Raw genomic sequence first — 22,198 nt, 5'->3', positions numbered from 1 at the left:
ATATACACACATATATATATACACATATACACACATATATATATTTGTGCATATACATAAAATGGATTAATTTTTAACATTTTATAAAAGTCACGGTCACGGTCACGGTCCTCCCATTGTTCATCGATTTGCTCGAGCGGGCCCAGTAATGTATCCATCGTGAGACTTGTTGTTACTGTGTTTGGCATATCTAATACGTCACGGGGGAGCTTGCCAGGCTTTGCCTTGTGGGCAAGATACTCTCGGTAGCTTGCTGGGCTCTCCGAGAGGGGCAGAGGAATCAAACCTGGCTCGGGGCTGGCTGCACACAAGGCAAATTCCCTACCGCTGTGCTATCACTCCAGCCCTTTTATAAAAGTAAATGTGACTAAGAGATCTTAAGCCTATCCACCTGATCACATCACAGATTTTCTAAAATGGTCAGCAGGTAAATGGAAATGTATTTGAGACTGATCCATAGGTCATGCTGATCCCTCAATCTAGCTGACATCTGGAATACTTCTCATCTCCACCAAGGTATTTTCAATTGCCTGTTGACTATCCACACTTAATCAGTTATTCTAAAAGTATTTATTGTGTAGGTAGCTATAATTGGAGCATTTTCCAGCCCATGCAACTTATCTCTCTTCACGGCAGTTGACTTCTCCCCTTCCCTTCCTCTACACATATACACAAACACACACACACACACACACAAATTCTCTCTCTCTCTCTCTCTCTCTCTCTCTCATTCTCCACACACATTCCCTCTTGCCTCCTTCATCTCACCCCTTTTGTCTCCCTTTAACATATTCCTCCCAAATCTGGTCTGGATCATAGTATCACTTACACACTCTTCCAAAGTAATACGTTTCTAATATATTGCTGAGCTTAGTCCAGCAAGCTACCGAGAGTATCTCACCCACACGGCAAAGCCTGGCAAGGTACCCATGACGTATTTGATATGACAAACACAGTAACAAGTCTCACAATGTTACTGGGCCCACTCGAACAAATCGATGAATGGAAGGACAGTGCTGCTTTCTCTCCTTCACCTTGCCCCTCATCCCTTTATCCTAGCATTTCTCTTATGATCCTTGAGTATATTCCAAGGGACAATTAAAAAATCATGCACATGGAGGGAGGGCACAGCACAAGACTAAGGGATCAAATGGTAGAAAGGAGAACCAAATGAAGGAAACAAAATCAGAAGGGCCAAGGTCAGAGAAAGTTTGAGAAACACTGCCATAGACACCGAGACATACTGTGGCCCCATCCTAAATTTTTCTCAATTTAGGACTCTCCTCTTCTTATTGTTATAGGGACTAGACCACTTCAGAACCTTCCTACCAGCCTGTGCAAGGGTCTCTGCTTTTCTTGGTCTCCCTTTCCAATCCAGAGTATGCCTCTTCAAATAGCTCAGATATGCTTTCATCACTAAGCTCAGAGGGTTCTGTACTCCTTGAAACAATGCTTCCCCATAAGTGGGGTGTGAACTCCTGCAGTGTTCAAGATAGCTCCAGGAACCACACTAAATTCCACTGACTTAAAGTGAACAAGCTCTACAGCTTTCAACTCTCTTCCCAAGAATTAACTGAAGGAATCTACTATTGGCATGATGAGAAATTGAACTCTTCTCCAAAATAAACAGCTTCCTGGTAAAATAAAGAGAGACTATAGACCTTAGGTTCAGAGACTTTTGTAAGCTAAGGATCAGAGTACTTTCTATTCGACCCATTTACATGAATGAGGACCTTGGATTTTCTGCAGGTGATATTGGTATTCAGTTTACAACACTGACATTAAGTTTAATTTAAAAATACATAAAATAAAAGCAGGCTGCATAGTGTTGGCAGGGGTAGAGAGAAAAAGGAATGTAAATTGGATCAGTGCTGAGGGAAAATAGAATATATATATTTGAAAAAAATACTAAAAATAAAACTATCATATGATTCGCCAAATCTACTCCTAGTTATCAAGCTGAAGAACTGTAGCACTGTAGCTCTGTCTTCCCATTGTTCATCGATTTGCTCGAGTGGGCACCAGTAACCTCCATTGTGAGACTTGTTGTTACTGTTTTTGACATATCGAATACACCACGGGGAGCTTGTCAGGCTCTGCCGTGCGGGTGGAATACTCTTGGTAGCTTGCTGGGCTCTCTGAGAGGGATGAAGGAATCAAACCCGGGTCAGCTGCATGCAAGGCAAACACCCTACCCACTGTGCTATTGATCCAGCCCAGCTGAAGAACACAAGAATTTTAATTTATAAATATAAATTCATGCCTATATTCATCACATTGTGATTTACAAGAATAATCATGATTCGGAAACAATCTAAAGTAACCAATGGCAGTTGAGTGGTTAAAGAAGATACAGTACATAGACAATGGATTACTATTCAACTATAAGAAAAGAAAGAATCTTGACTTTTGCTACAATATGAACGGAACTGGAGGGGGTCGTGCTAATGAAATTAAGTCAGAAGCAGAATGACAATGATCTCACTCACATGTGCAATAGAGAGAAACAAAGCGAAATGGAAACTCACTCCCTTGACTCTGGCGGGAGAACTGAGGTTACCAAGCAGTGGAGGTCCACTGGGCTGCATGGGAGGAAACTGGGATTTGGGTGGTGGGCATGATGTAGTAAAGAACATTTTTGAAAGGTGTAAATTTTTGCCCTCTAAACCATAGATAGTCTCCTTAATTTTTAAAAACCAAACTCTTGTAAAACTACCCGGAATTTAAGTGGTTAAAGGGAAGAGCCAAAATAACAGACTTTCTATATAACACACTCACTTATTAAGGGAAACCCTGGCTTTCAAGAAAGGAGCTAAATTCTTTAATACTGTCATTAATATTAATTTCTTTTAAAAATATATGGAGAGGTAGTACGGCAGAGCCTGGCAAGCTACCCGTGATGTATTCAATATGCCAAACACAGTAACAACAAAGTCTCCAATGGAGACGTTACTGGGCCCGCTCGAGCAAATCGATGAACAATGGGAGGACAGTGACAGTGACAGTAGTCAACTTGGGTTTGATGTCTGGTACCACATATGGTCTTCCAAGCATTACAAGAATGATCAATGAGCACAGAGGTAGGAAAAAGCCCTGAGCACTATGAAGTCTGGCAAAACAAACAAAACCCTTTTAAAAAACATGTGGAGGCCACATCTGACTCTGTGCTCAAGGGTCAATCCTGGTGGTGCTTGGGAGACCATATGTAGTGATGGGAAGCAAACCTGGGTTAGCCACTTGCTATAATATCTCTTCAGTCCCCATATATTTTCTCATTTCCCACATTATTGATTTTTCTATGTACCTCCAGTGCTAAACTCAGCTTTTCTGGACATACGTGTTCTTTATTAGCACTGTCTTTGGGTGAATGTCCCTCTCCAATGGTCTTGTTGGATGAACTGTCTTCTCTCTGTGGCCCATTGGAGATAACTCCCTTCAGCTCTGACCTCTTTGGCGCAATTCCTCTAACTCCTCCAGAGTGTGGTTGCTCTTGAATTTCAGAGCCTTGGTAATATCTGTCTGGACTTGGGTCAGGCATTAGAAAGCTCTGTTGCAACTATCAATGCTCCTGTGTCTGTCTCACTTCCTCCGTGGAGAGTTCCTTAAAGGCAAAGTTTGCTCATGAATCTGCTGGCGTTTGGAACCAGCCCATTCTCTAGTTCAATGTATCCAAGATATTGAACCTCAGTGGTTAAAATATTTGAATGAGCGCATAAATAAAGAGAGGAAGGCAGAAGGGGAGAGGATAGAAATGTAATGGGGAAAAGGAAAAAAGAAAGAAGAAATATGCTAGACTAGTTTTGCCCAAAGTGATTGAACCACCCACCCTCCATGGGTGCTAGAAACATCCAGATCTAGGAAGGCAATTGGGAGTGAGGGGGTATTTTCTATTTTCTTGGAAAAGGTAGATTTCTAGGGGGAATGCTGAGCAATTTTGTTTCTGTAGGGGGGAAGTAGGAAAAGTAAGTTTGGGGAACTCCTTATCCAGACTAAAGATGCAAAGTAGAGTCAATCAAGATGAATCTAGTCATCAAAAATGGACCATTCCTGCCACATTTGGGGCATGTGTAACTGTGTTGAGTATTTCAAAGATAGAGTTAATGAGCTATTGAATATTTTCAGACAAGTAGAAGATGTGCTGCATATTGAAATATTTTCCTAGTTTTCCTACAATACATCTTGATTTCCTCATCTGTAATATAAAGAGATCAGACTGCATGATTGCTAAGACCTGGTCCACTTCTTAATTTCACTGACTACATGGAATGTCTACAAATAACAGGGCTTTTTATTCTGAGTGACTCAGTATGAAACATATAATTCTTCTGGATCCATGTCTTTCAACAGATCCTCAGAAATTTATAATTATGAGGCTAAGCTGATTGCTGACACAGAACAACTCTTTGGCTCTTAGGACTGATAAATTAGTATTTTCTTAGGAAGATAATGTACAGTTTGCTATTGCAATGGTGGATCTAATTTTCAAGACTGAACGTCAATGCTGCTCCCAAATTGCCCATTTATTCTAGTTCTAAATATGGAGTTAATGTGTCCTTATTAGATATTAGCTTTGAGCATAAGAGAAGAAAGAAAGGGGGCATGTCTTTATGATAAAATAGTTCTTTGTACTATTTGCTATGAAAAATGAAGTAAATTCTACATTTCATGAGAAACTTAATGGATGACTTACTAAACGCAATGGATACTTGCTTTTAAATATTTTCAACAATACACTATACACAATAATACAATATTCCCCAGCTATAGCCCCTTAAAACCTAGAAAACTTCAAAAACATACCTTTTAAGTTCTCCCAAAATTCATTCATTCTGTTTGTACAGCAGAAGAGGGAAGAGTCAATACAAGAGTCAGAAGTTCCCTTCATCCACTGTGAGGGGTAACGAACGCTCATATTGCAAACATTACAGGTTCTGTAATAAGTGGTGGCAGATGACCTGGACTTTGTCATGGCATCACAAAGGAGAGCATGAAATCTGAGTGAGAACTTTTCTAAATGCATTCCTCTTCCAACTTTGGACACAAGACTATGACTTGGTCCCCCAAAATGTCTGAGTTAACTCTGGTTTTGGACCATTCTGGTTTGGACCACTCTGGTGGGAAAGTGTAAATGTGTACAAGGAATGCATATTTCTGGAATGTCCCCCTGGTTGCTTGTTCATCCCTTTCACTGATGCCCCAGACCATTTCTTGAGGTTCTTGTCAGGCTAAAGGGGAGGACAAGAGATTTTATTTCACATTAAAAAAACCCCAAAGACTTACCCACACTAAGATGTTAACATTCTATTAGAAAATATTTCCCTGATTTGGTCCTAAACTTCCTGACTTTAAACAGTGACCAAGCTGCTTCAAGTGCCTTATTTATATCTCACTGTTTCCAATTCTGCCCAAAATGGATGAACCGGCTCACCCTATGCTGCACCCTAATTCTTCCTATTCCTTTGTAGAACAAAGGCTGAAACATTACCTCAAGGTCAATCTGCCCATTTATTTATTTATTATTTATTTTTAAAGACACTTCTTCACAAAAATGCAGGTTGCATCATGTAATCAGACTCAATATTTTAACAACTTAAAACCTTTGAGCTTCAAAAGTCCATTTCCCAGTGAAATAGCAATTGGTGGGTCAGAAGAAAGCACGCGGATTTCGAGTGAATTCTGTCATCTGAAAAGTATGCTGGCTTTTCTCAGACATTAGCAAAACCTCTCAGATGGAATCATGCTTATACTGACTACAAGTCTATTTGCTGGGGTTTCCATCCATCCTCCACTCTTTTCTGAGCTCAGTGGGAATGAGACACGTGGAGAATAGTGAAAAGGCTCAGAGGGCAGAGAAGGGTAGGAAGAGTGGGAGTTTGCTCAGTGGGGTTTCTGGACAGTGCTGGCAAGCTCTGTGAGGTCTCTGCCAACACTTAACAATTCTAACTGAAGGTGGCGATGTTTTACAGCGTTGAGCTACAGTTTGGGACAAAGAACATCAGCCTGGCTCCTTGGTAGGAAAGAAGCAGCAGCAGATGGGAGGTGGTGGTGGTGGGGGGGGCGGCTGTAAAACCCTGATCCCCCACCTTCCACGCCCCATCTGCATCTGATGGCTCCCCCAGTGCCACTTTATTCTACTTCCAAGCACAAAGTTGTGGAGCTACATCAGAAAGATAGCTTCAGTCATTTACAGAAAGAAAATGGGGTATGTCTTTAGGGGGGACAAAAAAATGCTCCCTGGCTGTGTTTTGGCTAAACGTGCAATGAGTTCTGTTTTCCATGAGAAACCCTGTGAAGCAGGGTCCAGTGTTGTTGAGAGGTGTGCTTGAAGGTCTCCGGGGTGAGGGTGGAGTTGGGAGGAAAAGTGTGCTCTGGCCAGTAGCCTCCTCTTCCTCTTGGAAAGGGGAGACACCCGTATCCTTCTTCAGGCTGCCCACAGGTCTGCGCCTGGACCCAAATTCTCAGCCTGGGACTGCTGTACACGGAGGCAGGGCAGGTGCAGGAGGGAACTCGCTTGCCTGACACCGGTCCTGCAGGGGAGAAGAACCTGCTGGCCTGAGACAGACACTGCACGGGAGAGGAACCTGAAGTCCGTGCCTGTCCTTCTCACAGTCAAACACAAGCCTTGGGTCCAATTCCCAACACAGAAGAAGGACTTCCATCAAAGGAATGTTTCATCATTCCTCCAAATGATATTTCCTAAACTTTCCTCCATGGGACACTTCAAAAATTGCGCATATCCTCTATCAGCATAAAATATTCTGTGCCCGCAAAGCATGTGTTCCAGGGTACTCGCCAAGATGCTGGAGAATGGTTGGGGGATTCTCATGGCTCTCACACAGTATCGCCAGGGAGAACCGGGGAAGCTCAAAGCACACAAGGTACCAACTGCCCATCCAGGACCTGCTTTTCCAGCTCCTGCTTCCCTTCATTACACCATGGCCTGCCTGCTCAAAAGAAGAATGCTTCTTAAGTGGGTCACTCTTATTTCCTAGATTTGGCTCACATGGAGTTGATGGGATGCAAATAGAGTGACAGGACCTCACTGTACTAATTTCTGAATCAACTGACCCTAAATCCCAAAGTATGCTCTACTCTAAGACTTAAATATTCACAGACCATGAAGCTTCAGTGCAGGAACAAAGTTAGGTAAAACTGAGCTTGAATAACAATTTGGTGTGAAAGGGTCACATGGTTCTCAGGGGACTACTTCCAGTTCTGTGTTTTGAGGTTACTCTCAGCAGTACTCAGAGGATCAAGCAGTGCTGGGGACTCAATCTGCCTCTCCCACATGAAAAATATGAGCTCACCCACTGAGCTATGTCTCTTACCCTAATAAAAACTCCTCATACAGTTAAATGGGATAATTTCAGTACTTTGTTTTTAGTGAAATTAGGATCCATGCAGAGTCATCTCATCACTGAGAGTTTGTTCTTTTAGCTGCCAATTCCTTCCATTGGCAACGGGTTGTGATTTCTTTCTAACCTATGATGGAGGTGCAGGATTGATATAAAACTTGCCCAAGAGTATTAAAATCACTGGCGGGTGTTAACAGTCTCCAGGACTAGGGCCCATATATTCCACAGCCCTTTGCTCAATGCCTTTCCTGTGCAGGGTTCCAGGGGCACAGAGGTGAGTGAAACTGCCCTCACCGACCATCCAAGCACTGTAGCACTGTCTTCTCATTGTTAATTGATTTGCTCAAGCGGGTACCAGTAACGTCTCCATTGCGAGACTTGTTACTGTTTTTGGCATATCGAATATGTCACAGAGAACTTGCTAGGTTTTGCCGTGTGGGCGGGATACTCTTGGTAGCTTGCCGGGCTCTAAGAGGGATGGAGGAATTAAACCCAGGTTGGTCGCGTGCAAGGCAAACACCCTACTTGCTGTGCTATTGCTGTAGCCCTGACCATCCAAAGGGAAAGCAAATATAGGGAGAGAAACACAGATTATGAAAGATTACAAAGCATGAAATCTAGGAAGAGGATTATAGAAGATTACAAAGAGTGTAGTTCTTTGAAGGAAACAAGAAGACAATGGACCAGAGGAGAGACAAGCTATTTCTTCATGGAACTATCAATGAAGAACACAGGACTGTGAAATGAGAGTATGCTGGTGCTATCAGGATCCAAGAGCAGAAAAGAGCATTCTGCAAAGTGCTCAGTAAAAGGAGTACCCTGTCCAATGACTCCAGCAGGAGAGAAGCTGGTAGCTTCCCCTGCCCGAGCTCTTACATCCCCAATAAAGTAAACTGGGACAAAAGTACAGGAAGAGAAAGTTGGGAGAGGCAGTTGGAACCCAATTCATTTGGGGGTTTTATTGCCACAACTAAGAGTCAGGTTTATAATTTATCTGAAACAGAGTATTCCTGGAAAGGGGAGGGTGTGTGGATTTCACAGAGAAACGCAATGATTTTTTGCTTTTCCTTCTGAAACATTCTCAGTTTACCTGTTAGAAAAGATGGGTCTCTGCTGGCTTATTTATCTATTCAATTTTTTTAAATTTTGATTTTGTAGAGAGAGCTAAGTGCTGCTATTGTTGTTTGTCCTCAATAAGCTTGTTTATGATTGCTGATGGGGTGGGTGTTAACCCAGAGGAAGAGAGAGAGGAGAGCCTGGCCGGTGGCTTAGGAATTGGCTGCCATTGGACAAATGGACAGATAGGAATTTGTTTGCGCATAGGAGATGCAGGACCTGGGCAAGGGGAAGGACTAGGAGAAAGGAGAGGTGAGTAGAGGAAAGGAGGGAAGAGGAAGGAAGGGGATGAGAGGAAGGGAGGGAGGAGGAGGGAAGGAAAGGGTAGGAGATAAGAGGGAAGAGGGGGAAGGAGTTGTTGAGAGGAGAGGAAAGAGAGAGAGGGGTGTGGGGAGAGAGAAAGAGAGAGATATGTCTGGCTTCAGCTATGAGCAAATGTATCAGTAAACTGAGGACCTTCTGACACTGAGGGGTGTCTGAAGAGAAACCATTTAGTCAGGAAGGATACAAGAATTTCTCTCCAGAATTCCCTGAGGCCACAGATTCAGGTAGGAATCAGTGAGGAGAAGGCTGGAGTGTGGTGTGAGAGGCCACAGACCACAGAAGCCACACGGCTGGAAGGACTGAAATGTCACCCATCCCCAGAGTGATGGAGACTGAAAGGAGCCAGAGTCCTCATGCAGACTCTGTCACACTTGGCTCTGAACCAGGAAGAGGAGGAAGAACTGCCTAAGAGCCCTGGAGCATGTCAGGGTGTCTGGAGATAAACGAGGAGTGAGGAGGGTTCACTGAGCCAAGAGAGGAGCAGCCAGTGCTCAGGAGGAATGTGGAGTAGACAAGAATGAGGAATAGAGCAGAGCACTGTGGGTGTGGCCGGGCAGAAGTCTGGAGAGGAAGGGAGGGGACTGGTCTGGAGGGCAGGGGAAGGGAGGTTGGGGGGGGGCTGGAGAAAAGGGGTTCCAAGCTCTTTACAGCAGATTGTGGGTTAGAGTACAGAGACACTAGCTGGGAGCCACTAGGGGAAGAAGAGTTTGCTTTGCTTATTTTTTTAAGATTGGAGGTCACAGGAGTGAGTCACTCCCACATAGCCTTGTTTTTATGATGAGGGTTTGAACTAGCCGACAAAGAGAAAGAGGCTGAGGCTTTCAGCAAACTGCACCAGAGATTTTCCTCTACCTGATAAGCTAATCTAACCCATATCCCATTATGGACAATCTTTCAAACACATATATATTAATTTTATTTTTGGGTCACAGCAAGCTACCCATGATGTACTAAATATGCCAACAACAGTAGCTAAAATGGGTCACATTTACCTAACCCTGAAGGAGTCTCCAGCTGAGTTGGGAAGAACGAGAGGGCTCATACTAAGCAGATGGCGCTCAAGTCAACGGATGGGAAGGTATCCCGAAAGCAGCTGACCACCAAAGGGGCCCCCAAGAGCGTGCCAGCCACAGGCGGCATGAAGAAGCCACATCACTACCGGCCCGACACTGTGGCGCTACTCAAGATCTGCCGCTACCAGAAGTCCACGGAGCTGCTTATCCGCAAGCTGCCATTCCGCAGGACTTCAAGACTGACCTGCACTCCCAGAGCTGGGCCATCATGGTGCTGCAAGAGGCGTGCAAGGCCTACCTGGTAGGGTTCTTTGAGGACACCAACTTTTGCAACATCCACGCCAAGTGCATCACCATTATGTTCAAGGACATACAGCCTGCCACATCCGCAGAGAGAGGGCATAAAGTTTACAATGCTAAAATATCAGGGCTGGGACAAATGGAGATGCTACTGGCATGGACTCAAGCAAATCAATGACTAACAGGATGATAGTGCTACAGTGCTAGTTTTGGGTCACATCCAGCCAGTCTCAGGACTTAAAGCCTGCCTCTGTGCTTAGGGATCACTCCTGTCAAGATCGTGACCAGATGTGGTGCCAGAGATTGAACCCAGGTTGACAGCATGCTATGAAGCACCCTACCCACTGTACTATCACTCCGGCCCTCAAACACAGATATTTAAGGTGGAGAAAAGATGTAAAGTGATAAAAACTAGTGTAATAAATTACTGGATGGGAAGAGGTACTGATTTAATCTAGGGACTGCTCAAAATAGGAGTCACACTGACGATATGTGTCTATTATGCACTTCAAAAATTTGACTTGTGGTATAGATTTCTTCTGTTAAAAACAAGGGATCCTGGGCTGGGGTACATGTCTTGCACACGGAAGTCTTTAGTTTGGTCCCTGGGACCCCATGTTTCTCCAACCTCCAGTGTAGCCATTGGAGATCTTAGCACTTCTGGACCTGGGGACGCTGCATCACCAGGCCTGAGCGCAGAACCACCAAAGCCAAGTATTGCTGGGAATGGTCCCCAACCTGGACCAATCTTTGGAGGGGAAAAAAAAAGAACATTTATCTATAATCTTCCCCCAGTGGTTTATATCTTTACCTCTTCTAAACATAAGTAAAGTGTTAATGAATTAAAGGCACAGACAAGGCATTTCCCCTACTGGGTAAGGAGGGCAGGTCTACTTTCAAGAATAAATTAGGTTTTTCATTCAAAATGAAGACTCACCGACACGCCTCAGCAACAAATAAAAACATCCATTCATTATGATGCTTTGATGATGATACTACCAATAATATGGCTCAAGGGAAAATATTCCCCAAATATAGCAATCTCATTTTGGTGGCATAGTTTGCTTCATTATAGTTCTCTCTCTCTCTCTCATCCCTCACTCCCTCTCTCTCTCTCTCCCTCTCTCTCTCTCTTCTTTTTTGTGGGGAGTAGAAAACCACACCTGGCAGTATCCAGCACTTACTCCTGACTGCTCAGGGATCACTCCTGGTGGTGATCAGGGAATCATATGTGGTGCTGGGGATCAAACTGGGGTCAGCTGTGTCCAAGGCAAGAACTTTAACCCCTGTGCTATCTCTCTGGGGCCCTTACTTCCTTTATCATTCTCTTTAACAATAGCATATACTGCCTTTAACAAAATTATAGGATTTGGAAAGATAGTACTAGGCACCTTGATGACTCAGGTTTAATCTCTGTACCGAAGATGGTCCCCAAAGCCCACCAGTATTGATCCCTCAGTAAAGAGTTTGGAGTAAGCCCTGAGAAATGCCAGGTGTGGTTCAATACATCCCCCTCCTCCCCCCATTATTGAATGAATAGTTTGATTTAACTGACAATCTTACATCAATATCTACTGTATTTAAATTTTTACTGTCATTATTCTGAGTTTTTAATTTTTTTTGGTTATCTGATTCTATGCTGTATCAGACTGAAGTATTCGTTTTTCTGAGTTCTTAGAAAATGGGTTTCTCTATTCTTTGAAGTCCATTTTATATTGCTTCATATGAAATGGATTAATCAGCAGGCTTTCCAGTTGTAACTGCTATGCCAAGCTTCCCTTTCATGCTTTGAGCATTAAACTTTAATAAAATTGAAAACGGGAGGTTTATATATTTAGAATCACGATGTCCCAGTGAGCTGTGAGCTAAGTCACAGAAATGTCAAGAGGACAAATTTCATGTCAGTTTTTTATTTTTGGTGTTGGCTGCTGAAATTCTTGAAAATCTCAGAAAACCATGAATTTTCAAAGGTTCCAGCTTTGTCACAAAATCTACATGCATGGCGTATATAGTCGAGCAAATGTGTAAAGCTTCTGAATCTATTTCCAAAATGACTTTTACCAGATGCCAAGCTTTAAAAGTATGTTGTCTTGACTCATGGTCATCCACGTGCTCGTCTCGAATATTTAGAAATTCATCATTCTTTTAGATTCAATTCTCAAATACATCCCAGGGTCATTTATTGTTTCATCGAGGATTTTTCTAGCCTCAGTGCCTCTCGGTTGTCAGATGAAAAATCTGTATTAATATTTATCTACCTCTTTTCCGAAGAAAATCACATAATGAGCTTAGCAGATATGTATGAATCATAAGAATCACAAGACCCTAAAAGCGCCGTGAACTGAAACAAGTATTTGAATATCCAATTAATTAAAACAAAATCCAAGTCAATGAAACTAAATATGTTTGATTTGAACACCACATGTTGACCTAACATCCATCGTTCTCACTGGGAAATGTGTGCAGAAGCATAAACGCTGCCCTCGGCTCTACCCTCTTCCTATACGAGCACCGGGATAGAGCCCAGAAGGCGTGCAAATGACTTGTTTCCAGAGTGCAAAATCTTTACCCATAACTTCCTGCATCTACCCTCCTCCCCACCCCACGGGGCTCTCTGGACTCAGCTTTCTCCTCTGTTGTGCCAACGTCAGACACTTCCCATGGCTTATGGTGCCAGCACACCCAGTTCTGATCCACTTGCCATATCTATAGGTCGGTGCAAATTACTGACCCTATGTGAGCCTCAGTTCCCTCACGCATAAAATGGGCCTTCCAATGAACAGAAGAGCCCGCCCACAGAGGATTGTTCTGGGGACAAACAAGCTCATCGCTGCAGAGCTGGCCCTGTGCCGAGTACACTGAGCACCTAGCCAAGGACGCTTGGAAGTCTCTATTGTGCCTGCACAGCAGCCCGCGCAGAGCAAGTTTATTCTCTGCCTTCCTGCTCCGGTTCCTCATTGCCTCCCACCTTCTGCCGCATCTGGAGGCCTTTCAACACATTTCCCGTGCTTCCTTGCAGCAGGGCTGATACTCAGTCAACCTATAGTTGAGTGATGGAGGAACCCTTCAGAACATTCATCTGGCGGGGGGGAAGCTATTTTCTAAGGAATCAGGGTTCTGAGGACACTCCCCAGTGGCCACGAGGGCCCAGAGAGCAGTATGGGGTGAGAGGGGATGTGGCCTGGGCCTCTGGCCATATCCCCTCTCTGCCCACTGTGCGGCTGTCTTGTAGCACAGGGTGGAGTGGGCTGGACCTGGGCTGGCTGTCTCACAGAGGGCACCTTTGACACCTGTGCTCCTGTCTGAACTCATGGGAAGCAGGCAGAAATTTCAGCATGCCTCGTGCCTGCCGCGGGACAACAAGCCCAGCTCCTTGTCACCCTATGGGGCTCATGGGATAAAGGCTTTGATTTGGGGAAAGATGTGGAAAGAATGTTTTGGGTTTTCTATCTGATGGGGCCAAAATGAAAGTAGTTACTACTACCCTAGGGGCTGATGATGGGGTCCTCAGGGGACCACATGGAGTGCCAGGGATCCGAATGCAAAGTAAGTCCTCTAGCTATCGTACTATCTCTCCAGCCCCAGGTATTTTTTTCCTTTTAAGTTTTGGTTAATCTATCTAACATAGTAAGCAAGAACACCTAGTTTAATAGATAAAAAAAATCACCTCTTAATTCATGGGCGGATGTTTTGTCTCTAGAAGTCTCTAGAAGTTTGTAAAAGATAACAGGACGACACTTTAATATACTATCACCAACATGTTCAGCTATCTGAGAAACAGTATATATATATTTATATTTATATATATATAAAGAGAATAGATTCTTCAGAGGCAGACTTTCTAGGCTTTGAATCCTAGCTCAGCAAATCAATTGCTGTGTGACTTTGGGAAACGTGGCTAACTTCTCTGTTCTAAACCTCAATTTGCCCATCTGTAATATAAATATCCTCATAGTTTTGAGCTCATAGGGATTTCAGAATTGAGTTAATGTAAGTGAATTTCTTACCCCAGCACCTTGATCATTATGCATGATGGAAGTGTTTGTGATTATTGCTGCACTCTTAGTTTCTATGTGTTCAACGAAAGAAAAAAAGAAGTAAAGGAAACCAAAGTACCTTTAGATCTCTGCCTTTAGATCTTAGTACCTCATTTTGGCCTTAACAACTGCTTGGTAGGTGGTGTTTTTTAGCAGCATGAGTTTTTTATTTTACAAACAGTCAAGGTCATATCCCCGATAAATAGCTGAACTTGAACTTGAAACCATTCCTTTGGCTCTGAGGCTGGCAGCCTGTCTCTGAGTCCGCTCCCCGTGTCACTGGTCTCAGCAGAGGGTCAGCCGGAACAGACGACCTGAATGTACTTATGGCTAACGCGTCTGTGAAGACTGATAGAAACATCAGTTTGTTTTAAATAAAAACTTTTAAAAAAAAACCTTGAAGATAAATACATAAAATCTTGTATTTAAATGTAAAACTATCTCCTATGATGTTTCTGACCCAAATACTAAAGCATTACATTCACTCACACACATACACAACACAGAGATAAACAAACGTAGAAAGACTAATTATTTTCCCTGTTTCCTCTAAGCAGAATGTCAAAAGAAAAAATGGCCCAGGAGAAAAGTAAATTAGCTTTGTACAAGTTCTTTCAGTCAGAAAGACATAACATTCTACTAGCTGTGTAGGTAAGGCCCTCTTATTTATTTTTAAACATGATACACATAATTCAAAAATTATCTTAAGCCCCATCACCCATGGTTCTCAGGGTCCTACTTACTATCAGAGGCAGCCAGGTTGGCAAGGTTAATGGTGATGCCTTAAAGTAATTAACTGCAAAAATAATAAACATCTTTTCATAGTTTAATGCCATGGTCTCATTCTCATCACTATCTGCTTTTTTTTTTTTTTGTTACAGCATTTCCCTTTTTGCTCACCACCAAGAAAAAAGCAGAAAGGTTTAATTTGATTTAAAAGAGAAAAACAACCCTGAATGTTCTTTCAGGGGCTGAGAGTAGGGGTGGGGTGAGAAGAGGGAAGGTCAACCAGCTGGTTTTCATCTCTATGCCATAATTCTCCGTTTAGTTTACACTATTAAACTCCAAAGCTCGGCTTTAATCTTCGCGGCTGCAGATTCAAGCATGTCACATCCCTGATAGGGTTTCACACTTTGGCAAAGCACCATCCGCCAAGCCGGTCCCTCACCATCTGGGTAGAAAAGGCATTCAACATTTTTGCCTTGGCGCCTGCATCATTATGTTTTGTCACCAATGGTTTCTCGGGGGTTTCAGTGAATAGCTGCTGCATATACTGTGGTTTGGAGCTGCCGCAATGCTTGCTTACTTTTATTTGTATACAGCTGGGTCCTCGTTAGTCTGCCTCTCTGTCCCTCAGCCTTAGGAGGACAACCTAACTTCTCTTCGTGGAGGGTGGTGTATGCATGGAGAAGTTATAAAAGAAACACAAACCAGAGGCGAGAAAGATAGTACAGTGGGGAATGTGCTTGCTTGCTTTGCTCTGACCTGAGTTTGATCCCCTGTACCTTATATGGTCCTCTGAGCCCTAACAAAAATGATCCCTGAGCTCAGAGTCAGGAGTAAATCCTGAGCACAGCAGGGTTTGACCCCAAATGCCCCACCCCCCATAAAAAAGAAAGAAAAGAAATACAGAACAGAAAGCGGGAACTACCCTTGGGAGAGGAGCAGCTCTTACCAGACCCCTCTCTGAAACTCCAAGCAGAGAGGAAAGGCTGGCAAGGTGGGGAGACCTACCTGATCGGTCTTCGTTTTGTGAGTCACATCTTCGGCACAGTTCTGGGATGGTCTTGAGCGACGTGACTGAGTACTGAATGGAAAGTTGGAGAAGAGTTTGAAGTCAACATCCCAAAAAAGAGCAGGACAGTCACTGAAAGTGCCTCAAAAACCGAAACACAGTGAGCCTTGAGAAGCAACATTTTATCCACAAAGTCTCTCTCCCACTCCCTGAAATGGGTGTGATAGTTCTCCACATGCTACCAACACACCCTCCCCCCCAATGGCCACAAGCTGCTAAGCAGATGCCTGTTCAATAGTAGACTGCATTCCATAAAGGCTGAGCCAGAAAACAGTGTCATCCTTTATGGAAAACAATATGAGATCTATTGATTTCCCAAAGAATAGGTACATATTCAGAACAGAACAACATATTACCCAGTGTGTCATCCTTTATGGAAAACAATATGAGATCTATTGATTTCCCAAAGAATAGGTACATATTCAGAACAGAACAACATATTACCCAGTGATACCACTTCTTTGTATCTATATCCCAACCCAAAAGCATAAATTCAAAAGGATATATGCACAGCTTTATTCATCGCCATGCTTAGTACAACAGCCAAGATATGAAAACAATCCAAATGCCCAACTATGGATGAATGAATCAAGACATTGTAGTATATATACACAATGGAATACTATGCAGTTCTAAGAAATAACAAAATCATGCAATTTGCACAATGTGGGCAGAATTAGAGGATATTACACTGAATAGAGGATATTATTCTGTATCCATCCTTTTCCCTCTGACTGAGGGAAAAGGATGGATACAGAATAACTCTCATATATGGAACTTAAAGATACACAGCAAGGTAGCAATAAAGGTCCAAAGGCAACAAGTGGGAGACTTGCCCCCCCATAATTAAGTTGGTTGTTTGGGGTTTGAGAGGGGCTGTGAGGGTCCTTGAGAGAGGGAGGTGGGTACACTGGTGATGTATGTGCTGTTGAAATTATGTGCATGGAAAACCATTATTAATTGTAAATTACAGAATCTCAATCAAAACATTTTGAGAAATAAAATAAAACAACGATATGCTTTAATTGCCTTTTAAAAAAACAAAGCAGACTGCACAGCTATGCTTTTGGGGAGAAGGGGCTTTGTTCCCCAAAGTCATTCCCAGTAATGCTCAGCCTCACGAATGAACCAGAAATCAAACTCGAGGTTCCCCCTTATACAAAGCACTCCACTTCTTTGAGCCAAACATCCCCCTCCCCAGCCCTGCACTTCCTTTGCTTAACAAAGTGTCTGTAACCAGCAAACATTCTCTTTCCCATACCATTCTCATTCTGCTACATGGAGAAGATGGAAGAACTTTCAAAGTTGGAGCCTTTCCAGAAGGAGACCATAATAATAATTGAAACTCAAGTCCTATTAGTGAATAAGCTACAAGGAAAGTCAAGGAGAGGTGCACACAGCTCCTCACAGCCTGCAAGCCAGCCTAGAGCCTTAGCTGCGCTGATGTTGGACGGGCCAAAGAACTGTCCCTGATGTTGCCACCTGCCACAGATTTTACCATGCAGCATCTGTAAACTCAGGGGAAATGCCAGGCTAACATTATAAAAAGGGAGAAGAGCATGGTTCTGTATTTGAAAGCTCATCTGTCTTGTGAATAGATTCATCTGAATGGAAAGAATCCAGCTTATGCTCACAGGCCCAGCACCAACTCCGGGGCCTGCCTTCAGGATAACAGATGATGACAAAGGAGCTTAACAGCAGATGAGTCCAAACAAATGTAAAATCAATAGCTATGACTGATGGCAGCTGCACATAATGCCAATCAATCTTTCTTAAGAGAAGGTGCTTTAAAGCAAAATAAATAGGACGTGTACTTGCTTTAATCCAAGGCCAAGTCAGGGAGTGCCTGCAGTCATACTTTAATTCTGAAAACACAGTGTCCTAAGATATTTTGTACTGTATCTTTAAAAATCAAGGTCTTTTGTAAATGAGTTATTATCATGAATGACTTCACTGGGGCAAAATTAAGTGTCAGGGGTGGGGGGAAGCGAGAAAATACATTTAATCTAAGAGAAAAATGATCGTGAGAAACTCATTAGGATTATCCTAGCACTAAAAGTGAGGAATGTATGATTCAGACATATTTGTCAATGAGGAGGCACTTTATTTAGCGTGATGTTGACAAAGCCAAGCATCAACCCTAAGAGCCCCTGCCTTCACACTGTCCACACAGCATCAGGACCTTGAGAGAGAGCCAGGGAGGGGCAGCTGGAGCAATTGTCAGCCTGCCAATTGTCTGTCACAACCAAATTAAATTTCCAGCCCTTCCAAGTGAAAAATGAAATCTCAAGCGACTAATTAGAGAAATTACTCTTACCTGTCTGATGCAATAACATCCTGTTTACGCTAGCCAAACCTCTGAGCACAGGTGCTTCAGCAAATCCACTCCCTGCTGTTCTCAGAGGGAGGGGGCCCTTTCTTTCCAACCACAGGAAGCTCAACCTTCACTTTCCCCTTCCCTGCATGTTCTTTAGGGGGTAACAGGTACAGAAGGTATTTTTCTTGTTACTAATAAGGTACCTTCTGTTTCTGGCCAAGTACATGCTCTCTAAGGAATCTGGTAGCTTCTTGAGACCAGCTGGTACAGGTTAAATAATTACACAGTCTCTAATTCAATTAAAATTGGGCCTTTGTTTAGCTGCCATGTGCCCCATGAAGCACCCTTTGGCAAAGTCTCACCCTCTCTCCTTTTTGGTTTTCTTCCAAGGCAAAATTTTAGAAAGGGGAAATGGAAGACTGAATGTCTTGAAATATGGCTCATGATAAACATAATAAGGGTGTTCCCTGGGTAGCATGTTATATATTGAATTAAGCTGGGTGTGGGTGTTGCTATGCATATTTACAGACACATGCCTCCTAACACCACCTCCAACACCATAGTGAGGCAAGCATGGTATTGTTTCTGATTCCCCATTGTATACACTGACTCTTGTTGCATGGTCCCAGAGTTCCACAGTGAGCAGTAAGATTTCCTCTGATGAGGCTGAAAACTCAACAGCACACAGTGCCCAGTGGTGGTGGAAAATAAGTTCAAACATCAACCTCTTGATGCCCCAGCCACCTGCTACATCCTCCATCGTGGTATCCTTAAAGTCTTTCAAAGCATAAAGTCCTTCAAGAAAACTAGAAATCACTATGAGAAGGCAGACTTTTTCTCTCTTGGGGAACAAATTCCCTTGAAGGAAAAAAAAGGAATGTACTATTCCGTGTAACAGAAGTAAAAAGCTCAGCAAGCTGAGAAAACGATGATATATTAGTCAGAGGATGTAAAGTTTGGATAATTGTAAGGATGTGAGGAATGGAATTCAGCGATGATTTTGATCTACACTCTGAACCAGCCCACCATTCTTTTGAATGACAGGAGAGGTAAAAACAGTCTGTGAATTTGTTTCAGTTCGTATAAATGCTGCTCTTTATATTAAAGATACAGTTTGTGAGTATATTATCAAGAAGGTTAAGTTGTAATGTGAACAAAGGTGGAGGAAGCACACAGTTCTCAAAGCCAGCATGCAGACACAGTTTCCTAGCTGAAAATTTGGGAAGAAGCAAACAACTTGGGAAGTTTCCCTAGCCTGTCTGCATGTTTCCATCTGGAAGCTGAAAGGGGAGGCTTCTGGGGCTTTCCTCCCAGTTCACAGCGGCACAGATGGCCTTTTACAAGGAACTGTCAGACCGCCAAGCCAACTCATTCTCAGGACAATGGCCAGCTCCCAGGGTAGTAACTATGGTCAATTTGGCCTTATCAGAACCAAAATCCAGTACATTTTCTCTACCTCTTGCGTCTAATCTAAACTTTTTCCCCATAAACCCTCTAGAAAGAGTGACAAGACAGGAGAAGGGGCTGGCAGTAAGTTGAACAGCATTGCATTTCCTACCTCCAATTTTATCTCAATTATTCCTTTTCTCAGTATCTTCAGGTTTTATCCCCTATATAAGTGGCCTTTCTGATGTAAGTTTCTTTTGCATCTCTTCCATCAAGTTTTCAGAGTAAATTCTGCCAAAGGTTGAATTGCTGCCTTTGTGTCTCGTGTGTCCCTCTTTATTCAAATGTCAGTTCCCTTTTTTCCCTTCATCCTAGGCTCCTCCTTGTTTGCAATGCCTTCCTCTGGACAGGCAGACGCCACTGTTCTGCAAGGACAGTTTATGTTCTACCTTCTCCGTGCAGTCCTGGCTGACTTCCAGCCCTAGCTGACCCCTTTCTTTTTTTCTGCCCTAGGTAAAATACTGCCTTGCTTGTACTCTTTTCTTTCCTTTATGTTAGTATTGGCTTCCACAAGCACCCCAGGGAAAATATGGTATCTTTGGTTTGCATATATGCATGGTGCACAGTGACTATTTAACTGTTTGATCAAAATACTAAGAGCCATACACATTGAACAAGTCCCTGAGCTTAATGTTAGAGACATTCAAAGAAGTTCTTTCATACTTAGGTAGCAAACGGGAGTTGCTTCCATGCCTCCATGCCTACACTAGAATTAATTTGCTTTATTAAATGCAACTATAACCTGGAAGCTTCTGTTTAAAAATCTTTTAGTGAATCTACACTGCCCATAGTGTGACTACCATATAATTTGCCATGAAGCATAAAGTCTTTGAAGAATTAAGATTCATCTTTCACCAGTGCCCTCTTTGGACTGCGATAGTATCAATTTTTAATACCTTCCATATATATGTATATGTATGTATATATATATATATATATATATTTAGACCCACTATTCCATCTTTCCATCTCCCCAGAATGCCATCCATAGGGTACTTTAAAAGTCAAACTCTTCATTATTTAAGCATTGCCTGGGTGTCACTTCCACCCTCTTTACTGTGGGTCTTCCAGATGGAAATCATTCCAGCTTTGCAAGGGTGGGGTCTGGACCAGGAGCAGCAACACCAACCAGGAACTTGTCTGGAATTCAAGTTTGGGGCCCATCCCAGAGACTGTGATGGCAAAGTCCAGCCATCTGTGTATCTGCAAGTCATCCAGTGATCATGATGTTTGCTTCGGGCCAAGAACCACTGTTCTATATTCTATATCCATGAGAGAATCAACTCAATGACACTCAATCAATCACTTAATCACTTAATCCCCGTTATTCATCAATTTACTCGAGCGGGTGCCAGTAACGTCTCCATTCATCCTGGTTGCGTGCTAGCATAGCCCAATGGTATCTGTTCGTTCTAGGAACACGCAGAGCCTCAAACCGATCATTCAGGGTCTTGATGAAGAAGTCTGACCATGTTGTAGGTGGGCGTCCACGTGAGCTTTTGATGTCCCGTGGAATCCAATCAGTAATGGTTCTAGTCCAGCAGTTGTCTGTAAACCTCATTATATGTCCAGCCCATCTGATTTTTGATGTCTTGGCAAATGAGACAGCGTCCCTGATTCTTGAGCATTGACGAAGATCAGAACTCCGGATTCTATCTCTCATTTGAGTGAATCGTGATATTCCAAGCATAGCTCTTTCGATTCCTCTTTGAGAGACCTGAATAGTGTTCTCATCCTGTTTTCGTAGGGTCCAGGTCTCTGAGGCATATGTTAATGCAGGAAGAACAGTGGAATCAAAGAGATGTGCTCTTAGCTGGAGGTTCTTTGTCCTTTTAGTTATTTCTTCAACGCTCTTGTAGGCATTCCAAGCCGCTCTCTTCCTCCTGCACAACTCAGGTGCCAGGTGATTCATCATGTTGATTTCTCGACCTAGGTATATATAACTGTTGCACGGATATGGTGGTTCCGTTGAGAGTGAATGGAGCATCAGGAACAAGGCTGTTTCTCATAAACATTGTCTTCGTAAGATTCAGCTGTAGTCCAACCTTTCCACATTCACGGTCAAAGTTGTTCAGCATTTGTGCCGCTTGGCTGATGTTTGGTGTTATTAGAACGATGTCATCAGCAAAGCGGAGGTGGTGTAGTTGCCGACCATCTATCTTCACTCCCATGCTTTCCCATTCCAGTCGTCGCATGATGTTCTCGAGGGTGGCACTGAAGAGTTTTGGTGAAATGGTATCACCCTGCCGAACCCCTCTCTTGATATGGATGATTACTTCTTTGTAGAATGGTTAGATCTTGGTAGTGAATCTGCAATAGAGCTCACGAAGGATCCTGATGTATTGAGTTTGTACGCCCTGATTGGCTAAGGCTTCCATGACAGCTTCCATCTCAACAGAATCAAAGGCCTTCTTTAAATCAATGAACGTTAGACAGAGCAGCATCTTGAACTCCCGAGAAACCTCAATGAGCTTAGTAATCGTGTGGATATGATC

At 43.1% G+C, this 22,198-nt stretch overlaps 1 protein-coding gene across 3 annotated transcripts in view; it reads right to left on the bottom strand.

Moving 5' to 3' along the window:
- The window catches only part of SNCAIP (synuclein alpha interacting protein), a 172,968-nt gene that overhangs the window by 49,790 nt on the left and 100,980 nt on the right, over window positions 1-22,198 (bottom strand). For all 3 annotated transcript variants that reach the window (XM_056124695.1, XM_056124694.1, XM_056124696.1), the window contains exon 3: window positions 15,880-15,952. In XM_056124695.1, coding sequence (XP_055980670.1) covers window positions 15,880-15,952 — 73 coding nt within the window. The remainder of the gene's footprint in view (window positions 1-15,879; window positions 15,953-22,198) is intronic.

Source organism: Sorex fumeus, unplaced genomic scaffold (genome assembly GCF_029834395.1).
Source record: "Sorex fumeus unplaced genomic scaffold, SorFum_2.1 ptg000051l, whole genome shotgun sequence".
In the NCBI taxonomy this organism is placed as follows: Eukaryota; Metazoa; Chordata; class Mammalia; order Eulipotyphla; family Soricidae; genus Sorex; species Sorex fumeus.
Note: the sequence above shows the minus strand (reverse complement) of the source record. Positions and strands in the feature narration are given on the sequence as shown.